Here is a 22804-nt window from a genome sequence, read left to right as displayed (position 1 = left end):
CTACATCATTCTGTGCAAGAATTCGACGACCAGAACCATCCAGGTTTGCACTCTCAACCACCGACTGCTCAGCATCACACCAGTACACCTTGTTGGCTAAGTAGTCGAGAGCTATTCCACTGGGCCACACCAGACCAGTACGGGCTATAACCTGGCGATCGATGCCTTCTAATGAAGAGCTGTCAATCCGGGGACTGACCCCCATGTCAGTCCAGAATAATCTCCTTTAGAAAACAAAATGCATACAGGAAATCAGTAAGTAAATGTTTGTCCTCCTCTCCATGGAGTTCTTTCAAAGCAGAAAGATCAGATCAGAGCAATACAGGCCTGGGGCACATGACAAAAAGTGCACACTTCAAGCAAATATATTGGCTGCTGATCTTTTCACACTTGCCGTAAGACTCCAGGTGATTATCCTGGGACTTAAGCAGAATCCCCACTCTGTTCGTTGGCACAAAACCTTTGAAAAACAACTCCCACCTGTGCTAACTGCCAACTCTTCATATCTGCTTTCTGCATTTTGCACGTGACTGCTGACAGCAATTTAGCAAACCCAGGCAACAGAAGATGATGCATTAGCCAGCCCCTTGTCTAAACAAGGGTGTAAAAATGCACAAAGGGAACCAAAATTACCCACCACCCATGGAAAGCAAGCAAGAGTCCTCAGGTTATTTTGGTTTTAAAAAATAAACCAGTATCAGGCCCAGCCTCTTTTCTTCTTTGAAAAAAATCATGATACTCAGGGTCTCCCTCTAGAGTCCTGAGTGTTAGTCACTGAGTGCTTACTGTTTTTCAATGAATGGACAGTGCTACCTGGCAGCTCACAATAAGGATAGTCAAAATCACAAATTACTGCTGAAGTTTGGACTCTAGTCTTCCCAGGCATCACCTGCCTCTGTCAGGTTTACTGAAATAACCCACAGATTCACTTAGCTTTATTTACATGAGCAGTTTTGCTGTAGCCAATGCAGGGATCAGTATTTTCAGTAGCCTTAATTGTGTCTCAGATCCTCTTTAATACTGACTTTACAGTTATGGACATTGCTATAATGTCTGTTCCTCCTTTAACGGTTAACTTTCTAATAAAGAAGGTTTTAGTGATGGTTCCTCCTCTCTTTCCCCTAGTAGGCTTTGCCTCTACCAATAATTCTAATAAACAATCTCCCTGAACCTACTTGTTCTTAAAAGTTTTCCTGCAAAATGTCTCTATTGTGTTCAACCTCTACTGAAAGATTCTTTCAGGTCTTTTATGTCCAGAGTGAAGCTAACAAAACACCTGCCACAACTTGGCTTCATTCCTTCATTCATCAGTACTTAGTTATAGCAGGATATGAGCATTAAAAAAAAAAAAAAAAAAATCAATACATTTTAAATCATCCTACTACAGCCATATTGACTGTAATCCATGGGGCTTTGCCATTCATTAAAATGGCCAGAATTTCATCAAAAGTTTAAACATCCAAAACTCCTGTGATCATCTCAGCACTAGATAAGAAGATATAAGGTGCATTTAAATCAACAAATCTCCACAACAGTAGATTTGGTTTAGTTTCCTCAGAAACTGAAACATGGTGAAAAAAATCCTTTGTAAGCACCATTGGTTAAAAGTGACTACCTTCTTCACACTAATAGATATGGAACCATCAAAGTTTGTAGTGTGATGCTTACAACCGTCAGGGTGACTTCAGTTGCTCGTGCTATTCTTTAGCTTAAACTGCACACAATATCTTTAATGTTTCTGGTATTTTTTTAAATCTATATGAGAAATGAACATGTCCCAACTCACAAAAGAAACCCAGCAATAAAACATTGCAGTTCACACAACTCTGCAAGGCAATGACTATCCTAACAAGAGACTAATGTACTTTTTGACTGCCAAAAGGGCAAGGCTGGTATGCTCATTTTTGAAAAGCCTCCCCAAGTATTACACAATTAACCGGGTTAATCATTCCTTACTTAGCAAATGGATGAACAGCAATCCCTCGGGGTTGGGAGATATCCTCCCAGATGATCATTTTTCTTTGCATTCCATTCAGATTGCTCCTTTCAATGCACGCCTTCCTGCAACACACATGGCACTGTTAGGTCGTCCCTGCTATCTTTTTAATTACCTTCTCAGGCAGAATGTACTAAGTTTTTGCATTGCTTTAGTTTAGCACAAAACTGTAATATGTAACTTTACGATGACAGGAAATAATCCTGCTGATGTACGATGTCTAGTTGTTTTATCAACAAGTAATTCATGTTACTGCCTCGTTATCTGGTCCAGGTCATGATGATAAAATACCTGCTGCTCTGCAGGAGACATGAAGTTCTCCTTTTCTGGGCAAATAATGAGTTGGAAGTATGATCGCTAATAGATCAGTGTTAGCTTTAAACGGAGTCAGGAGGAAAACAAGCTCCTAACTGAATGGCATTATCAAATGTATAAAGAAGTTTTTTAAATAGTACTTTTGCATAGCATTTTTCATCCAGAACTTGCCAACCATTTTACACATTATATCTATTTTACAGGAAAGAATGAAGGTAAGGTCCTTATGATCATTCATAAAGTCTATGGCAGAGTCAAGTATAGAACCTACATTGCCAGTCCCCGAATCCAACTTTTTTCCAGAAAACTGGACTTATTGCTACAAACTTCATCTTGCCAAACAAGTATCAGCCTCTACCTGAACGCAAGCCTACAGCCTTCCATGCTTATCTGAACCTGCAAAGAAAGGCCACACGAAGATGGAGGGAGAAATATATTCACGCAAACGTGGAATACAAACAGGTAAATGCAGTGAGTGTGAGAAGGAAGCGGCAGATACAAATTCACAGCTTCACCCTTGACTCTTGCCCTACAGAGACGAGCACCACAATTTCCCGTTTCACAAGAAACACTGGCATATTTATACAGGAGTGCAATCATGTAGACAAGATTGTACCTAATAACAAGGAAGGGGATTAGCAGCATATTTAAAAGGGAGAAAGAAGGTGATCTGGACATTTAAACCCACTTTTTATTGACTAATAAATTATGGGTCACACTGAAACATCATGACCACTCTCAAGGAGTCTTCATTATGTGTTCTGATCTGACACTGCCTTTTCACCAAAGGTCAATTTTGTTTCTCTCTGCATGTAAGGTTAGATATCAGCTGAAATGTGAAGTAATATTGTCTGCCAGTGGTCATTCCTCTTTTATTAGAGATAATTGACAAAGACTCTGCATTAGCTTAAATGGGCATGATTCTAGCTGTCAACAATGCTGACTTCTGCCCAAGACATACTCGGTACAGTAATTTTTTTTTTTTTTTAAATATATATATGTGTGTGTGTGTGTGTGTGTATATAAAAAGATATAAAGATAGATGTATATATACACACTTGCAGTGTATGTATATAAATACAAATGTAGACATATATATTCACATGCGCGTGTGCACATATGTATATGTATATATGCAGTACATGCTTTGGATTCCTTGCAACTGAGTCCAAACCCTTGCTTCTTGGAAATATGAAGATAAAAATACAATAGCAGACTCAAAGTGAACTTCCAGCATTTCAGTTTTAAAGAACTTTCCAACTGTATATACTTGAGATTACAGCTACCCAATCAGAATGTGAAGTGTTACTGAATTTAGGATGATATATCAGCTATTTCTGTACCACCAGTCATTTATTCCAAATATTTTATGGCATGCTTCAACATAAATGCACTATGGAGCATGTACCCTCTGTCTGTCCAATACAATTTACGGTTAATCCAGTCCACAGCAAGGCCTTCGGGTATATCTATAGCTTCATGAATAACTTTTTCACGATTTGAGCCATCCAAATTAGCTCGTTCTATCCATTTCAAGGCGGTGTGGGCAAAGTAAATCTGTGAAGAAATAACAGATGAGGTGTTATTAGTTCCCATCTCACTTTCTGCTCTATATTTCCCTTGTCTAATAGTTCTACTTCTAAAATAACTTTTTCATCTTGAAAGTTCCCTGAACTGCTTATTCACAAAAAGCTGCACAGGTAACCTGTGATCCCTGATCAAATAAAAAGGCACTTATCTTTCAACCAGGATGACTTCTACAGGCAGCTTGCGCTTAGCCGTAAATCCTTGTTGCCCTATATACAGCCCTCTGAATATCCTGCGGTTTTGTTTTGGCAAGCAGCTACCCTCACATGAAGCACAGCTGAGGAAGCAAGAGTAGGCGCAGGCAAAAAGAAGTATGGTATCATTTCACTGGCTGCTCATTTTAAAAAGGGCTGAGCAGGGAGAAGAGAGGAGTAGTGTATGTGTGTCAAGGAGCTGGGAAGGGAAGAGGAGTTATATAATTTTCTTCTATTTTTTTTTCCTCTTTCAGCCTGCACTTACCTTAATTTTTTACTAGGTGTCTATTCTGTAAGGCTCTGACATTTCCAGAAGAGGCTTCTCAATTTTGGATCAACATAAAAGTTCTCTGCTGGTGGGGAAACTAGGTTTGTGTTTTCCAAGAATGAGGAAAAAAAAGTTGTCTTGCATTTGATATTCAGAAGGAGCCAAACATTGTATGGCAGAACAATATGCAAAGCAATGCTGAGGCTTTCTTGGCAAATGGTAGCAACAAAACAAGTAACTTTGTTTTGATGCTAAACACGAGGCCAAAGAAAGCAGGAGGGAGGCCTCTAGCATTAAACCAGCTAATTCAATTACCATGGGAGCACAGAGCGATGCTGAGCTAATTTACCTTGCACCTCAGTTCTGTGCCCCCAGGACCAGGCTGCTGCAGCCTGGCTGGCCCAGTGCACGTCACCTCTCCTGCGCGCGGCCGACCCCGCCGTCGTGCAGAGCTCCCTGCAGAAGCGGAACAAGAGCGCACACCCAGCGTCGCCGGCGCAGCTGATCTACGCTCAGCAGAGCACGGAACAACTGCTAGTTCCCCAGCAGGGCCCTATTTCTGGAGCAAGTGGCGATGTTCCAGCAGCGCCTGAAACGATCCTCCCGTAACACAGATCTGGTAACATTCGCATTTGTTTAGCCGTGTCTGTCCAGGCCTTGAGATGTTTCCAGCAACTTAACCGGGCTCCTCATCAACTTTCACTGTACCATCCAGTATCTTTCATAACACTTTTACAGTGTAAATAAGTCTCATCATGGGAAAAAATAACTATCTGCCGCAGAAGGTTTAGCAAAGCACAGCTGAACTCCTATTCTTCCCAAATCTGCAGGCAAGGAGCAGGGCACTGGGATGCGGCCACACAGACAAACAGCTCTTTATGCAGAGATGACTCCCGTTTCCAACAGCAATGTATGGCAATATGAGGAATACATTTCGTAAGAGCAATAAACCCAGCGAGTGTTCAGCAGTTTTGTTCAACAATGTCAGGACATGAGAAGTAATTCATGTTAAGATTACTTGTACATTTATTAGGAATCGTGGGATGTAGCTGTACAGAAAAAAAGATACTGTTGCTTTTACAGCTACCCAGTGAAAAAAAAAACCACATTATATTTCCAGAAAATAGTACTGAAATTTTAAGGGAGAAAACTATCAATCACACAAAAGTTCTTTGAAACTGAAATCATGCCTGAAGTGAATTTAGAAATCCAAATTCTCTGTGAATTAGCCATGTCAATGTACAAAGCACATTCAATTGGTAAGTAAAGGATGAAAATCTTCAACTAGTGTTTGGCATCCTGTACCAGTTGTGCTCCTGGACAGGCAACAGAACAACAAGAAGCACGACTTGTAATCTGGATCACTGAGAGCAGAAAGGTTAAGGCACATGAAAGCCCAATCCATTTGTCCTTGCGACACTTCAAAATCCTCTCATTTTTAATGCCTTACCTTATTTTCCACCGGGTCAGAATCCAGTGCTAAGACTATTCCCATCTGCCAGTCAAGTAAACTTGCATAATCTGTTCCATCAAAACTGATCTGGCGGATATCTTGGCCATTTGCAAATAACAAAAATGGCTTAGGACCTGTTGATGAAAATTTGCACATATGTTAATTCCACTAGGTTCAAAGTGATCTCTAGCCTGCATTTCTACCTAGCTAACATTGTTAGTAAGTAATGGTAGAAGACAAAATGAGGAACGGAAGCATGAAGAAATGAAGGCCCTTGTCCTACATTCCACTTGCCTCAGAAATTAAAGATAAACATGAATATAGGTTTTCAGCATCAGTGCCTTGCCCAAGATCAGCCACAAAATTTGTGATAAAGGCAGTCACTAGCCCTGCTGCATTTCACACTGAGTGACTTAGCCTCAAGACAATCACAGCATCACCATAAATGCCAGAATACTTGACTTCTGCGCATGAGAAGCCTTTCATAGTAAAAGCAAGAAAAATGCTGTCCTCCAAAAAATAAAGCTTTTCCTTTATTCCTGAAACAAATCACAAACTTCTCTCTCCTCCTCTCTCTCATGCAATTGGTTATACCTTGCTGCTCTCCACGGTCTGCCCTTTTTTCAGAAGAAACAGAAGAGTCTGGAATCCAAACATGAACATCAAATACCTGGGCTTCCTGGGGCCAGTGGGGGAGAAATACCCTCGTAGGGAAGGTCCTTCAACAGACTATTCCCTGCCCTGTTCTCCAAATGTAGACACCTCAACCCCAGTTCTGTAACACTGGGCAGAAACTACACCCACATTTATATGAAGGCACAAAAACCTGAATACTGGCAGATCGACGTCCGCAGTACAGGAGCCCAGAGTGAAATGCAGAAGCTGGATAGCAGACTGAATCTTCTGTGAGGGAGACTGAACCATATACTGGTACTTGTTCTGGTATATTTCCAAAATAGGTTATTTTTCTAAACCACTAATACTTCCCAAGTTTCACAAAGTAACCTAAAACCAGTGCAAAACTGGATCCCAGTTATGCAATCCACTTTAAAGGACTCTCAAATGTTTTTGCTTATATTGGCAGAAATATGGAGGCATATGAAGATACTGACCTATAGCAGTGCAGTGCTTTCTGTCTCGCTGAAGCTTATATCCAGGAAAACAAGAACACTCCCAGGAGGATGGGCTTAAAGAAGAACATATCTGGCTACAGCCACCATTATCTGGAGATGTGCAACCTTAAACAGAGCATTTGAAAAATTTAACTTTGCCATTCTAAGAAAAAAAATACAACAAAATCAGAGGTATGAGCAAGAGAATGATTCACTCTGCTTGGGATTTCTACACTGCAAAGCATCTCAGTGACTGACAGATTTACTGAAAGGCCTCCTGCTGAAAGCAGAAGTCTAAGGAAGTGAAAGGAAATTAGTAGTAACTTCTTCCAGAGTTTTTCCTGAAAATTCACAACAGAAGATGGGGGGATGGGCTATATGAAGAAGGCTTCCATGTGTTCATTATTTCAGAGAACTCTTTCTCCCATGCAAGTCTCATCCCATCTACAATAGAGTAACAGATTTGATCAGACTCTGCACTCCATGCAAAGAAACAGCAAATTAATGCTGTTGTCTCCCCAGAAGTTAATTAGGCTAGGATGGTGAATTGCTACTTTCTAATACAACAAACCAAGATTTCATACAAAAAGAAACAATTCTTTCTTCTTGGGGCTGTACAATGGTTATAGCCTCAATGCCAACCTGAGCTTACTCAGTGGAGTGTCCTTAACAAAACAGCAACACTGACTGAATCTATGTATACAGTACAGTCCACAATACTTAAGGGATGTAAAAGGGAAGGGGATTTTTCAAGGTTTAAGTCTGGCATTAATGGGTCCCTAAGACTGAAAAGATACAGTTGAAAAGCTACAGGCCCCTGAATTTGGAAATCTTGCTGGAATGGGGAATGACAAATTAGTGGGTGCAGCAGCTTCAAATATTCTGACTGCAAAAATTACATTTGTGGGTAATTAGATGAAATTGCTGTAAGTTAGAGTGACTCTGAACCTCGGTTGCACAATGTAAATAAAGTCATCTTCAGATTTCACCCAAGCCCCAATTTTGTATCTACATTTCCCCTCAAATATAAATTTTAGATATCTCCTGCGACAAACATCTGGGAAATGCCTTGATCTGTGCTGACGACAAAAGAATTTGGCTTCCAAACATTGGATGTTGCTGCTAAGAAACATCTATTAAAAATGAAGATGAATACTGCTCATCTTGGCACTCAAAGCACCTGACATTCCATTGCCTCCTATCTTGTCCAATCATTTACAGCTTTGCAAAATGAGTGTAAAATGCCTTTATTCACTTCTGGTTCTCAGTGCCAGGAATAAACAGAGTTTGGGAGTCACCACAGCTAGAAAAAATGTTACTTACCCGTGCATGCTTTGCCATCCACTTTGAGTACAGATCCTTCAGGACAAAAGCAAACAGGCCCTTCAGACGTTTGAAGGCAACCATGGCTACATTCGGTGTCATTACTTGTACAGGAAATTAGCTCTACAGTAATTTAAAGAGGGAAAAAAAAAATCTTTCTTAAATAGCAAAAGAAAAAGAAATAAAGGAAAAAGAAAGAAAAAAGAAAAAAATAGAAGTGTGATGTTGAGAGTACAACACTTCTGTGGTCTTTCTGGGGTTTGTTTTGTTTTTTTTCCAAAGTTGTTTTTTCCCACCCTCTCATAATTATAGCAAAGGAGAAAGCCAAAATTGCTGGGTCCTGAAGCCATTATACTGATCAGCTTTAAATTTTCCAAAATTGTATGAAGACATGTTATCAAAATAGAAATAATTTTAAAAACTTTCTTTTTTACATTTCATCAAAAATAGATCCGGTTTTGAAAACTACAAGGAAGTTATACTGAAAGAATAAGTATAAAACAAAAAGAGAATGAGGAAAGACTACTTTCCTACAACTCCAAGGGTAACAGAGGTAGAATCAATGAAAACAGGAGATGAACTTTCCAGAAATAAAGCTATGTTCTTTAGCAGCAATTTTTGAAGCTGTAGGGGCGAAACCATCTGAGGATCTGGAAATAGCTTTCCTTTACTTTTCTTTATAATTGTTGGAGCCCCAACATTTTTTTGAGCATTTCTTTAATGCAGTTTCACAGGATATGCTCCTTCCACCTTCTGTATTGCAGTGCTGCATCTCTTTATGCCAATTCTAGTGCCATATGGCAACACCCGCTGGAAGAGTGGAACTAATGCGAGTTTCCCACAGCTGGTTCTTTGAATCAGCTGCATACACCGGCTTAAATGGTGCATAGCTGTTGCAAATATTGCTTCTCCAGGGCAACTGCACTCTGGACTGGATTGTTCTAACCACTTAAGCACAGTGGAGAGGGTCAAGAAACTGTTCTCATGTTTCTTTCTGACCACAACTTGTGGCTTTAAATGAAGAGCTTCGTAAAGGACTTGGAGGAGAAAGCATCAAAAAGTCTGGTCAGCATGTGGACTTCTCACCTTGCATCTCTCTTTCTCTCAAGTTGCACAGTTGGTGACATATCTGCCTTGTGCTGCAGTAGTTAAGGAGTTATACTGTCCATGCTGCATCCCTAGCCTGTGTTAGAAAAACATTATTTTCTATCTAATTTGAGCCACTCAAAATGTAGGCATATAGTTCAAGCTAGTCATCCAGAGTAGGACTGAGTTGCACAGTGTCTAAGTGTTGTTTTGGACACAAAAGGATATCCCACCTCCCAATAGCCTCTGGCTGCAGGTCTCCCATAGGTCTTCTGTCACATCTGGCTGCCTTCTCCAGCTGCCACACACAGCCTGGACCCCCACGTTTGTGTCACTGAATCCTGCTCCTGGCTCCCTCTTAATAGAGAGGGAGAAGTGACTCTTAGAGGTCTAAAATAGATTGACTGCTAGAGTCTGTTAGTCTCTACAGCTACGTTTACTCTCTAGTAGTGATATTTAGTGTACCCTAGGTCCCGATCCTGCCGTGATCCAGACTGAACTCATTGGTGTGCACTGGCACTTCTACTTGGGGCATATATCAATGTTTTATTTCCATGGAAACAAGGTAGAAGGACCTTTGCCTATGCCTAAGTTTCACTTCATTATGAAATAGAAAAGTGACTGGGAATATCCCAAGACCTCAAAACTTGGACGCATTTCACTTTTTATGTTCTAGACTTACTTTCAAAAGGCTTAATTAATTTGTAGGCTGAATATACGCAGTGCTGCATAAAGGGAGGAAAAAAAAGTTCACCTCTGAGTCTTACTGTGACTAAAATATGGTCCTTGAAGCTTACTGACAGACAGATCTTTGTTTTTTCCCTGCATTTCTCTGTGTTCTCTGCATTTAGTTTATTCACATTTATGCAGCTTCAGAGAGCTTTCTGCTTTATGTACCTATGTTATAAGGATAAGTTCTCTCAGGCATACTTCTTATGCACAATTTAATTGATAAAAGAAAAAAAAACCCCACAGGTGCAGCAGATCCCCAGAATAAACAACTTTATGAGTACTTCCATGTGTCTTATTTGTTGTAAACTGATGCACATGCATTTAATTTCATTAATGTCACGCACATTAGCAATGCTATCAACCCTGATCTGAAGAGAAAAAAAGATGATGCTGTAAGCTGCTCATTCAGAGACAATGCAAATTCTTATGCAGGATAGCCAGAGTGAGCCAAATTCAGAAACCACATTTAAAAAGGTATAACTGCTTATCTACCTGGAATGTGTCACAGAGCCTAATCTGAGCAAAGACGTCTCTCTGGAGACCTACTCTTTTTTTTTTTGAGGAGGCTCACACTTGGTTACTCACGTGTAACTTATACTTCCTTAAACATGACATCTGAATTTGGTTAGCTCAGTTTAAGCTGATCCTACTTACATAATAAGGGATCAGAAGCAAGCAATGCAACACACAAAATTTTCAGCAGTTCCAATATTAAATGAGGACTCTCTCCAATATGATACTTAAAGTGTTTATGTATTACTGCTACTTACCATGACATGTTTTTCTATCAGGCAGCAGAACAAAACCTCTCGGGCAGGTGCAGTAATAGGAACCAGGGATGTTCACACAGCCCAAAGTACAGCCATGATTCCAGAAGCCACACTCATTGATATCTGCCAAAAGAAGCACTTGGTCTGTCAGAATAATGTCATCAGCCAGTGTGAGGGAATTTGATTAAAGAAACAAACCAACAGTCTTCAAGAAGTACCTCTTTTTCCCATTCATTTTACAAAAATATGTTGGTCCTAATGAATGATAAAAAAGCAGGTTTGCAGACCTTATTCAAATAAAATTTAAAAACCTTCTAGCAAAACCTGCTCAGGCTGCATGTGTCCAGCATAGGTGCCTAGAGGACTTTCAAAAGTATGCCTTCTCATACAGATTTCCAGTGCCAGTTAAATCCTGTGTCCACCCAAAAAATTTACATTAGACACTTTCTTCAGACAAAAAATTCTTTTAAAAAATTTGGCTCCAACATGACTTAAGTAAAATTCTCAAAACACAGAAGTGGTTTAGAAGATGAAATTCAGAAAGCAATCCTGGTGAATTTCCTGAGAACTGGATGACTGCTGCTCAGGCAGGTCTGTAAACTAGAAATTTTGATGCCCTTATGTCTTTTCAAATCTGGTCATATAGTGAAAAAGATGCTTCTAAAAGTGATATGTTAGCTACTATTAATAGTAATGTTAGATTTTTATTAAAACAATCCAGATCAAAACATTTAGAAGCATGGTAATAATTTGTGTCTTTTTTGAAAGTGTGACTTAAGACAGCCATCTTGTTGCAGGATTTTTCAATGTTTCACCTTTGGTGATATATCTGTTTTAATTTTTAAATAAAAATTAAATTAGCAACCACAAGCATATCTACTTATCTGACACTCCTTTAACTACTCAGGCTAAGACCAAAATTTCTTGCAAGAATAGCACTTGTGGCACTTTCATAGGTCTCCTTTTAGACTATTTCAGAACATGGAAGGACACAAAACTGAAATGGCACAACTGGAATTTTTAAGACTTCAGAGTGTTTTTTCATAAAATACGAGTAAAGTAAAAGAACAGAAGAATTTTTTCATCTGATGGAATAAAGCTGATGGGAGATTCACGTATTACCTTCACAGAACTGTTTATTTCGACTTAAAATAAAGCCACTAGAACATTTACACCGATGAGTCCTTGAGTCTGGCCTGCAGATTCTTCTTCTGCATTTTTCTTTGTTCAAGTCACAGGTTCCTTTTTCTGGAAGAACAAATATAGTGTAAACATAATGGGGTTCTTACCATATCAACCTTCAAGGAGAAACTATTCTGAACAAAGTGATGTGTCTTCTTCTCAATAGCTACTTGCTCAACCCGAGGAACTTATTAATAGAAATAACTTCTATTGTTTTCTATTGGTAAAATCAGGCTAAAAAGTCACTATAAAAACGAAAGTACTTGGAAGATTAAGAGTAGGTCTGTGCAAATGATAATTTCTAGCTCCGTGTCAGCATAAGCATATCTAGAGAGAGCCTGCAGTAGGGGATGGTTTCGTTTGGGTGCATACCTATAGTCACTATGAAAGGGAAAACCCTGCGTAGCAGGCTTTGTATGCCTCCAGTCCTGCATAGTATTACGTTACCAGGCTCTGTAAAACACTCAGAAAGAAGAGAGCAACAGAGAGACAGCACACACGCAAAAAGAGAGAGAAGAGAGATTTAAAAAGAGAGAGAGTATACGAAGACTGGAAATTATTAGCACAAAGCAGTGCTCAAGTCTCACATTATTTAACCAAAAAATAGCTGGACAGATCGTAATGACCATATGTTTCATTTGGACAAAAAGTCTCAGCACAGTCTAGAGAATCTTTGTACTGGAGTGGATCCTGGTTTCTGACTATAAGAAATACAAGTTTATAAATCTTGAACTCAGATTTAAAACTCGGGATGTTTCTGATGTCCAAGATATGCTCAAAGTTTCTTCAAAGGAAGCACAAAAAAGCACCCAACAGACCCCCAGAAGCCTTCCTCCTTCTGCTGCTTCACTGAAAAAGGCAAACAGGTATTCATGTATCCTTTTTCATGGGAACAATTTGCCGGGTGTCTGTGCTCAGCTATCTTTTAGAGCTGGTGCTTATGGTTTTATTTCTGCCTCCCAAACTATTATTTTTGTTTTAATCTTCCTAATCTTCTTCTGGGGTTGCTTGCCCCTTTTCCAAGCTAAGAATAGCTGAACTGCTGCTACTGAATGTGGGTATGCAGCCACCCACACACAACATTGTCTTTGCCCTGTGCTGTCTGTGTAACGTGTAAGAGAACAGGGGCTCATACAGGCAAAGAAATCTGTATGTGAACAATTTTCTTGTGCTATTTCCAATTCACCTTCCAAATTCCAAGAGATGGAAAGTAGCATAATATTTAAATTTGACATTTAGTCTTCTGCTAGCCAGGACAGAGAAAATGCTGGCCATTTGGTGGAATGACAAATCACATCTATAAAAGACTGAAATAATTTCCCAGACAGACACTTCAGCTTGGCTGAAATCATCAACATTGTACTTATTTGGATCAAACTGATTAGTTCTTCTGTGACAGAAGTTGTATCAGTAAATGAAAAATGATGAATGGATGACTAGGTGGATATTATCTATCTTATCAAGCATGTTAACTTTTGAGAGACTTGAATTTTACATTGTTTTAGTTGAGCCTCTCTTTTTGTAGAACTGGTTTTGGACTTGACACTTAATCTTTGTCCCTCCTGCAACTGAATCAGGAACATAGTAGTGGGGTGTCTAATCTTCAAATACAGAACTCATTAGAATGACAAAAGTGCAATCACAAAACAATACAAAACAGAAACAAGACCACATTCAAGGCTGCATCTTATGCTTATCACTGGTGCTGATTTTCTGCCCCTTGCTTGTACCATTATTGGTCTAATGAGACCTAAGACAACCGGAAATTACAGAAGAAATAACAGAAGCAATAATTTTGCCATCTGGGCAATCTCAAGAAGATATTCTTTTTTAACTGAATAATTATTAGAACTCGATATTGCCAAATCAATATGTAAAAAAAATAATCACATTTCAAAACTTAAAGTGAATGGTGACTAAATTATGAATCATGAAGTTTTAAAGGTAATCTTTTCTGGAAAAACAACCATTATGAACGATACTTTCTAGTTTGTTTGTTTTTTGTGGTTTGGTTTTTTCCCTCCCATCACCTCTCTTCTATGGAAATGGGTGTTCTCAGATAATAGCCTGATGCTGGTATCTTACACTGGAAAGAAACATAACATAATTCCTCCTGAGGAATACTGAGTGTACTGAATATCATTAATCTGTCAGAGAAGATACTTCAAAAAAATTCCAGAGGCAGTTTTTGAGATTTTAAGGTAATTAACATATTTTATGAGCCATTAATAAAAGTCTAAAGAACATTCCAGCAGGCATTTATAAATACACATACTGTCATCAAATCAAGGGTTAGCTGTCAAAAAGAATTGAGGTAAATTAGAGGCCCTCTTCCAGATATTACCATACTAAAGTTGTTGTGTGGGGTTATAGCAACCCCCTAGCTGAATTAATGCTCTTCTCTCTAATTATTGGCCCTGACCAATCCAGGAAAGTCTTTCAAAAGAGAAAGGGAAGAAGGGACATGAGGAATTTAAGTAGTAAAGTAAATAATCCAAATTCCAGTAAAAAATCAGATCATGTTAGTTGAGCACTTCTCATCAGTTCCCTTTTCATCTGAAGGAACTCACTTGCTATCTGCTTTAAAGAAAGCCTGATAATTCACGGCTGACACTACATTGCAACATACACTTTCTTAGCTTCTACAGAGCATCCAATTAGTCTAGGTATGCTTTTATCTCCAGGTTTCTCTGTTGTAAGAGCAGCTGTAAATCTCATTTGTACTCCAGGCTCATTAGTCCTGCTTTCATCCCAGTTCTTGCACTGGATAAGCCAAGCAACATACATGCAAAGTCCAAAAGGTTCATCTGGATTCAGCCTGTTAAGCTTCTTTCTACTCCATCACTTCCCAGACATTTTTACAAGAAGGTATTTGGAATAAAAAAAAGGCCTACTGCTGGTAGCACTTACTGCCATACAAAAATTTACTAAACATGTTGGAAATACAGGGGTATATACTGCAAGGCATTTAAAAACAGTGGTAGTTTATTTATTAATAAAGGTGGGGAAACCCTCTTTCCAACAGAAAGGGAAACACTGGAAAGCAGCATGTTATTGTGGAAGAAGTGGAGTTAATCTTCTGAGAGAAGAATAAAAGCTAAGTGTCCATAGTCGATGAAATTGTGCTACACACTCTCGTGGAGAGGACATATGTAAGACAACCAATAGCCCCTGAGATTCAGGAGACCACTGTCATGAACTTCCTTTCTTGGTCATTGTTTCTTCCTCTCCAACTTCATGCATATGCAGACATGGTAACAGACACCCAAGAAGGCCTCATGAGACCTTCCAAATCTCATTGTAACAACCCTGAGATGTGTGGACATGCCACACTGTCTGTACCACAAACATATCCTTCCCTAGTTACTCTGTATGAGAGCACCAAACGTGTCCGTTGAAAAAAGTGCTTCCATTTGCCAGGATGACTGTTTTCCTCAAAGGAAGCACAGAACAGGTATTATCTCTGAATGGAGGGTCCCTGCATTTACAACTATAAGCTTGATTTCCAGGAACACTTTCTCTTCTGCATCTCAACAGCATTTTGCACTGCAAACGAAGCATTTGAAGGAGAAAGTTCCCTTGAAGATTTTGATTTTTCCCACTCAGACCAGGCTTCAGGAAGAAGAGACAGCATGGTACCATAAAAAGCTGTTGGTTGGCATGAAGAAAGACAAAACCTATTTTATAGTAGATATTTAGAAATGGTTCGAGATATTTACAGTTTCATTTTTGCTCATATGAACAAACACTACTTTCTCCTCATGTCTGTATACTACCTATACCTCTGGGAACCCACGGCCATCTTCCCTTGGAGGTTCTGCAACCATTGCTCGACACAAAAATGCCTCTATGTTGTTTGGTCAGTTGTTCATACCCAAGCAAAACTGGTGACAAAGCTGTTCCATTAAAGCAAGAATACTCTATGTCTGCTTTCCAGAGATCAGAGAACAATATATTATTTCCCTGGACACCCTCCACTTCCTACTGCCTCAGCAGGAATCCTCGAGGAGGGTAAGCTATCCATAGTAAACTACCTTCTTTTTCTGATCCACAGTGAAAGGCAGTGACATGACCACCTCATACTGTAGGCTGCAACTGATATCAATTAAAGAGACCCAAGGCTCTTATTTCATAGTTGTTATGGTAACTTCAAGTCTGTCTAAAATAGCCTGACTCTTCATCCAGCCATATCACAGCAAAGATGAGACAACCACAGTATCACTTGTAGGACATACTATGCACTTAAAATCCTTCAGTGCCCTAATAATCAGAGGTGTTTAGATGCACATTAGAATAAAACTTCCAGAAGGGAGCAGACACTTGATGAAGATAATCTACATGAAGGATTAAAAAGCTGTATGCTTTTGTGCATTTAGCAGGAAAGTATAAAAACATCTTTGTGTAAACGAAGGGAAGAGAAGGAGAAAAATCACATTTATCAGCATGTGTATCCAGATTAATGAAATGAGAAGTTCATGCTCAGCACACTTCCAGCCTGACACTCCAGCTGGAGTTACACACACCAGCTGGAACTGTGGATCACTGCAGTTAAAGGAAACTTCTTCCTTGACTGAGAATGATAGAATCATAGAATCATTTAGGTTGGAAAAGACCTTCAAAATCATCGAGTCCAACCATCATCCATGCCCACTAAACCATGTTCTGGAGTACCCTGTCTACGCGCTTTTTGAATACCTCTAGGGATGGTGACTCAACCACTTCCCTGGGCAGCCTATTGCAATGTCTGACAACCCTCTCAGTAAAGAAATTTTTCCTAATATCTAACCTAAATCTCTCTTGCCACAACGTGAGGCCATTTCCTCTCGTCCTATCTCCAGCCACCTGACAGAAGAGACAGACACCCACCTCACTACAACCCCCCTTCAGGTAGTTGTAGAGAGCGATAAGGTCTCCCCTCAGACTCCTCTTCTCCAGACTAAACAGCCCCAGCTCCCTCAGCCGCTCCTCATAAGACTTGTGCTCCAGGCCCCTCACCAGCTTGGTTGCCCTTCTCTGGGCACGTTCCACCAACTCAATGTCTTTCCTGTAGTGGGGGGCCCAAAACTGAACACAGTACTCGAGGTGTGGCCTCACCAGTGCCAAGTACAGGGGAACAATCACTTCCCTGATCCTGCTGGCCACACTATTTCTGATAGAGGCCAGGATGCCATTGGCCTTCTTGGCCACCTGGGCACACTGCTGGCTCATATTCAGCCGGATGTCAACGAGCACACTGACTTCACTGAGGCCTGGAATTTTGGCAAAGAAAATTATTATTGTGAAAAATCAGAGTGTATGACATTATTATTCTCACACATACAACTGTATCATTACAGTTTACTTACCGAAATCCTGAGAATCTGTTCTTGCACCTGGCTGTTTAAATGGATGTACAACTTTTATCTCCACTGGTGGAAAAAATGATGGCTTCAGGCTAATTGTGACTACAACCTTTCCAGTATACTTGTTGGCTCTCCATATCATACCAGATTTCAACTCTGAATAGTACAGGTGCTCAGCAAAGAGAGACATACCAAGCAATTGATGTCTACAACAAAGAGGAGATAACACAAAGTGGCATATTACATGATCCCTATATATTTACTCAGTCATACATTTTCTGAGCATCTAGTTCAGTCAAGTTCACTGGAAATAACCTTTGTATTCTTATATATCTTATATTATCTTGTATATATGAGAATCAGATGAGGTGTCAGAGACATTCCCAAATAATCCAGCACCCAGAATCCTGCAGATTTGCAAGAAATAGATGCAAAATGGATAACCTGCATTTCTCACGGGTTATATTGTCCTGTGTACAACAGGTCCTGTTGTTCAGGACTGACTCAAATGACAGAGAAAGCCTAGGTATCACCCTGCTTCTGGAGAACCCAGCAACTAAAATGGACACTTGCTTTGTTAAAGGATGTAGGCCAGATAAATTCTCCCATTTCCCAATTTCCAGTGCCTGCTCTGACACTTCTCCCTGTCCCAGGAAATCAGGGTGGAGATGAAGGAGTAGGACGTTCCTAAAAATCCATCTTGCTGCTTCTCCTATCACAGGAATTTATTTTCCATTTGCTGGTCAGTTATAGCAGCCAGCAGGAACCACAAAAGGGCCCAGTTTTAAATAAGAGGGAAAGCAGAAAAAATACTGAAAGAGGGATTTTTGGCCTCCACTCTCCAGTACATATTCCAGGTAGAAAAAGGAGAATCTGTATCATCCAGGCTCAAAGGGAAAGTGTTGATGTCCTAGTGAACACCAGCCAACTTGAAGGAGAAAGGGTAGAGAAAAATCCAATGCGACAGCTGGCAATGCAGGGAGAAACCAGCTTTGTGTTCATCATGTGCAAATGGTGTGCTGCATATTTAAAGCAGGAGGCCGGCGAAACCACGTCTTTTTCTCATTTTGCCGTTGGCAATCCCTATTACACATATGCTGATCCAGCCATACTGACAGAAACTGCAGTGCTACAAGGCGACCTTTTCCTGAGCACCTCGCTGAAAACACACCCACCACAGAACATCTGTATCGCTGCAAAGCATGAAGGCCAAATATTAAAGGCATCCAAAAGCACAGGAGTCTAACAGCCCCCTGTGCTTAGCCCCGGCACCGGGGATCAGAGGGGAGCAAGTCTGTTGTGTAGGACAGTCTTCGCCACATCTGCTGATGCTTGCTGGAGAGCCTGAGCGCAGGCCCGAGCCTCCCCACCTGGCAGCGAAGGAGGACAACAGGCTTAGAGGAGAATAGGAAAGACCTGATCTAGCTCAGTCTCTTGAGTACAGCTCAGACACCTGAGCTCACCCACTGTGACCTTGGACAAATCATTTAATCTCTGCTTTTGGCTTCTCTATCTGCAGAAAAAGGCCACTGATAAACACTCAGAGAGGATTTCTACGGATTAAGTAGTTATCATTTGCTAAAAAGCTTGGAAGATGGAGAGTACTGAGTGGCAGTATTATCCTCACAACAGTGACTTTTTTCCATTTTCCTATCAGTAGTTTTAGATTTACAGTTACAGGCCATTTGCACTACACTCTATACTCCTTATTGTGTTATGAACTGACAAAATAAAAGGGAGAATGAGGAAGAGAGCTTAACTGCATCCCCAGGAAATGAGCATTTCATTTCTGACAAGCTCAGGAAAACTCACCGGGCAGAATTTTTGAGCAAACGAACAGCTCCACCATCATAGTTGCACGATCCAATATGGGAAATCTCTTTCCCGTGGTCATGTTGGATCCAGTAGATCCTCGTGTCAACCAGATCTAGTGAGATGGCCTTTATTTTTATTGTGGTTCTTAAAACATTCCTCACATCACTTCCACTGATGGACACTCGATGTATGCTGGAAACTGTACCATCTGAAGACCAAAATAATAGCCTGCAGGCAAGAGAGGTATGTTTTGGAAAAAAAACAAAAATGAAAAACAGAGCCAAAAAACAAACCCCACATTTGCAAGATCACATCACTGCTACACACTCCTTGTTTAGTTGTTCCTATACACAGAATTTTTCAGTCTTACCATACTGCTTTCAGAACCAAAATTAATAATAAAGCAAGGGACTTAATACATACTCACCTATTTCAGGAAAGCCCCATAGACATCTCCACTTAACATAGCTCTATGAAGAATGGAAATAATTTTTGACAACAAAGTGTTGTCTGTTTCACAGAAGCAATGTTACCACTAAAGTTTTGTTACAGTTTTTTGCTTATTTTAATAAATAGGTTTCTATCAGAGACTATATGACTGTTCAAGGAAGCGATGAGATACTAGAAATTTCTCTCAGGTAGGTCAAGCAGGAATCAGCTCAGCTTAACCATGAAGCACTATTGTCTGTCTCTCTCCTTTGTTTGGCCATGCAGTCAGAGAAGGGAACTGGAATAACCTCTCAAATCTACCGATAACTCCTGCAAACTTAGGGAAAGGCATATCTTTGAGGCAGATCCGCATTGCCCTCTGCCTCTGGGAAGAATCTATCTCCAGAAACTCTAGTTGAGTACATCACTTAAGTGCTTAACTTAAAAATACCATTTCTATGATTGTTCTCATTTATTTCTACCTTCCTGCTGGTTATAGCAGACAGACTATGCTGTTATTAAATTAAGACACAGTCAAAATACAGCTCCAATACTCAAAACAGTTCTGCACTGAAACTACTTATATGTCAAGCTATTCATGGATCAGACCCCAGATTTACCGATGTGACTAAGGTTAACAACAGTTCTTCCAAAATGGCAAGTTATCCCTCATTTATGTATACTTTATTTTTTAATGTTTGGGTTTAGATTCTTTGCCTGGGTTTCTTATGCACAAAAATTCCAAGAAGCATCATCATTTTGCCTTGTCTTCACAAAATTGCAGAATTTATACGTACAAAAAAATGTAGCATAAAGACAGCTTTAATATGTTTATTTTAAGAATTTGTTAAAGGCCCCAAAATGGATTAGATCTCCCTGGCAAGGGACTATACCAAACTAGTGAGAAGAATCAGCCCCTGCGTCACAGCTTTTCCTCACATTACATAGTCTATATAGGTTATTAATGTAGAGGTGAAAACATGTTTCCAGAAGGATAGCCCGATTTTATACTGCCATTTTTAAACATTTTATTAATATCTGCTTGCATTTCTAGAGCAGCTGTTATTTAGGAAATGTCACTACTCTGGAAGTTTGGAGAAATGCTAGGATTCTCTTTTTACAGATAAGGAAACTAAGGAACAAAGGTGGCTATAGGGTTATAGTCTCTATGCGCAACTTTTGCAAATCATTGTAGGGGCAGAATATGATATGAACAAACAGGAAGACAGAAAAAGAATGAAGATTAGAAACTGGCTTGAGTAATTGCCAGCCTTTACTGTATTTGCCTTCTATTTTTCTTTAGCTTTAAACCTTATTTTTTGGCATTTCTAAACACCATTAAAAAAATCAAATCAATCTTACAGCAATAGTTACATTATTACTACTAAAATAATCCTATCACTGCTAATATCCAGACACATCTTTTGAGAAAAACTTTATAATTAGGGTATCACAATGACCTTCATTACTTAAGAGTTGCACACATTTGAAGGAAGACATTGTTAATATCAGATTTAGTTCATGTTTACACCTGTGCACGTAAACATACTGGGTGTTTTAATTCACTTCACATTAAAAATAGAGCCCTCAGAGTTTTCATAGAAGCAAATTACCATAGGGCATAAAAATGATGTCAGACTTCTTGGAGTCTACTTTCTTTACAGTTTATCACTGGCCTACTGGCCTCCCTGTAAGCACATGAGTACAGCTTTTAAGCATGGTGAATCACACCTAGGTGAATATAGGCACTTGAGTCTCCCCAGACTTTTGCCTAAGTTCAGCAAATATATCCTTATAATGCCATTTGTAACATGTGTTTCAGTGGCATTTGACAGTGGCTTTAAGGACTTGTGAATATTTCCAAGACTGGCAAATACTACATTCGAAAGCAAAAAACAGGAAAAAAATATATAGGCTGATGTTCAGGCCTTTAAATCCTACCCAAATGACAAGACTCCAATGAATACTAGTAATGCTACTAGCATCAGAAGATTGGTTTATGTATAAATGTACTAGGAAAAGACACATAAGCCTTAATATTAAAATAGTTTCACACACTGCTGAGCAACTTCATTGCAAATCAGAAGTGGCAACAGAAACATGCTTTTGCTATACTAAAGAGAAGCATCTCAAAGTCTGCTCAAGCTTTTATTTTGCGACTTTAATGGAATAGGTTTATGAGTAAAGAGAAATTAGCATGGAGAGACCACTGTGACAATTCATACTGATAATTCCTGAGGAGGCCAAATCTCTTATGTGAGCATGGTTCTCAGCGTAAATGGCTTGAAGCTGAAAGAAGCATCTTTATGAAGGCCAAATTACTAGTGACACAAAGTAGCAACAGTAGATTCAGAACCAATATTCAGAGCAACTGACAGAGTGACAAGGGAAACAGGAGCAAAACTGTAAGTTTAGACCTTTTTTCAGAAAACATACCAATTTATATTCTATGTGTGCCAGGTTTGGAGCACAAGGGACTCCCAGCATTTGCAGGCATCATTCCCCTTGTTGCTCCAGTCCTGCTTTCTGCTGCCTTTGAGAAAGGACCAGCAATGCCTCTTTTCCCTCAGCTCTCCTCACTAGCAAAATTTTCCCTCATGACCAAGAGGTATAGATTCTGCATTAGACTTCAGTGGGCTTTTTCCCACGCACTTCTCTATTTATCTCTTATATGCTTATTAATCTTTTATCCTCTTTTGGCAAAGTTCAAGGAGGTACTGGACTGTAGATAATACACCGTGCACAGACTAGCCCAGCAGCCTATAAACCACAATCATTGTACTTTGCATATTTTGAGTCCACTTCAATGAAATTACTAACCTAGTTAAAATTACCTTTGCTCAGCATCAATAGTAATCCTTGTGGGATGACCAACATCTCTTAGAAGAACTCTGCGTTTCTTCCCATTCATGTCTGTTGCTTCTATGGTTGCTTTCTGTCTATTGGCCCAGAGAATGTCTTGATTTATCCAGTCGATAACAAATCCCGAAATGCCTTTGTCTATGTAACATAGTCTCTGTAAAAAAAAAAAAAAAAAAAGTTAACAAGAAGCATCCTAATGATTACCCTAAACTTGACTTTCAATATAGGGAATAGGGTGCCAGACTGAAGGTTCCCATTTCATTCCTTTGCCTGCTTCATTTTCTCTCAGACCTGTAGATATTTCTCTTTTGTATTCTGTAATCACTTTCATTTGGTCT

General features: G+C 39.6%; 1 protein-coding gene across 4 annotated transcripts in view; it reads right to left on the bottom strand.

The window, feature by feature from the left end:
* The window catches only part of EGF (epidermal growth factor), a 65462-nt gene that overhangs the window by 27116 nt on the left and 15542 nt on the right, over positions 1 to 22804 (bottom strand). For all 4 annotated transcript variants that reach the window (XM_030022518.1, XM_030022525.1, XM_030022542.1 and 1 more), the window contains exons 4-14: positions 22439 to 22620; positions 19173 to 19403; positions 17364 to 17566; positions 11959 to 12084; positions 10837 to 10959; positions 8249 to 8371; positions 6926 to 7051; positions 5811 to 5947; positions 3720 to 3868; positions 1957 to 2061; positions 1 to 224 (exon numbers count right to left, since the gene is read on the bottom strand). In XM_030022518.1, coding sequence (XP_029878378.1) covers positions 1 to 224; positions 1957 to 2061; positions 3720 to 3868; positions 5811 to 5947; positions 6926 to 7051; positions 8249 to 8371; positions 10837 to 10959; positions 11959 to 12084; positions 17364 to 17566; positions 19173 to 19403; positions 22439 to 22620 — 1729 coding nt within the window. The remainder of the gene's footprint in view (positions 225 to 1956; positions 2062 to 3719; positions 3869 to 5810; positions 5948 to 6925; positions 7052 to 8248; positions 8372 to 10836; positions 10960 to 11958; positions 12085 to 17363; positions 17567 to 19172; positions 19404 to 22438; positions 22621 to 22804) is intronic.

The sequence above is a fragment of the Aquila chrysaetos genome, chromosome 1 (genome assembly GCF_900496995.4).
Source record: "Aquila chrysaetos chrysaetos chromosome 1, bAquChr1.4, whole genome shotgun sequence".
Classification (NCBI taxonomy): Eukaryota; Metazoa; Chordata; class Aves; order Accipitriformes; family Accipitridae; genus Aquila; species Aquila chrysaetos.
Note: the sequence above shows the minus strand (reverse complement) of the source record. Positions and strands in the feature narration are given on the sequence as shown.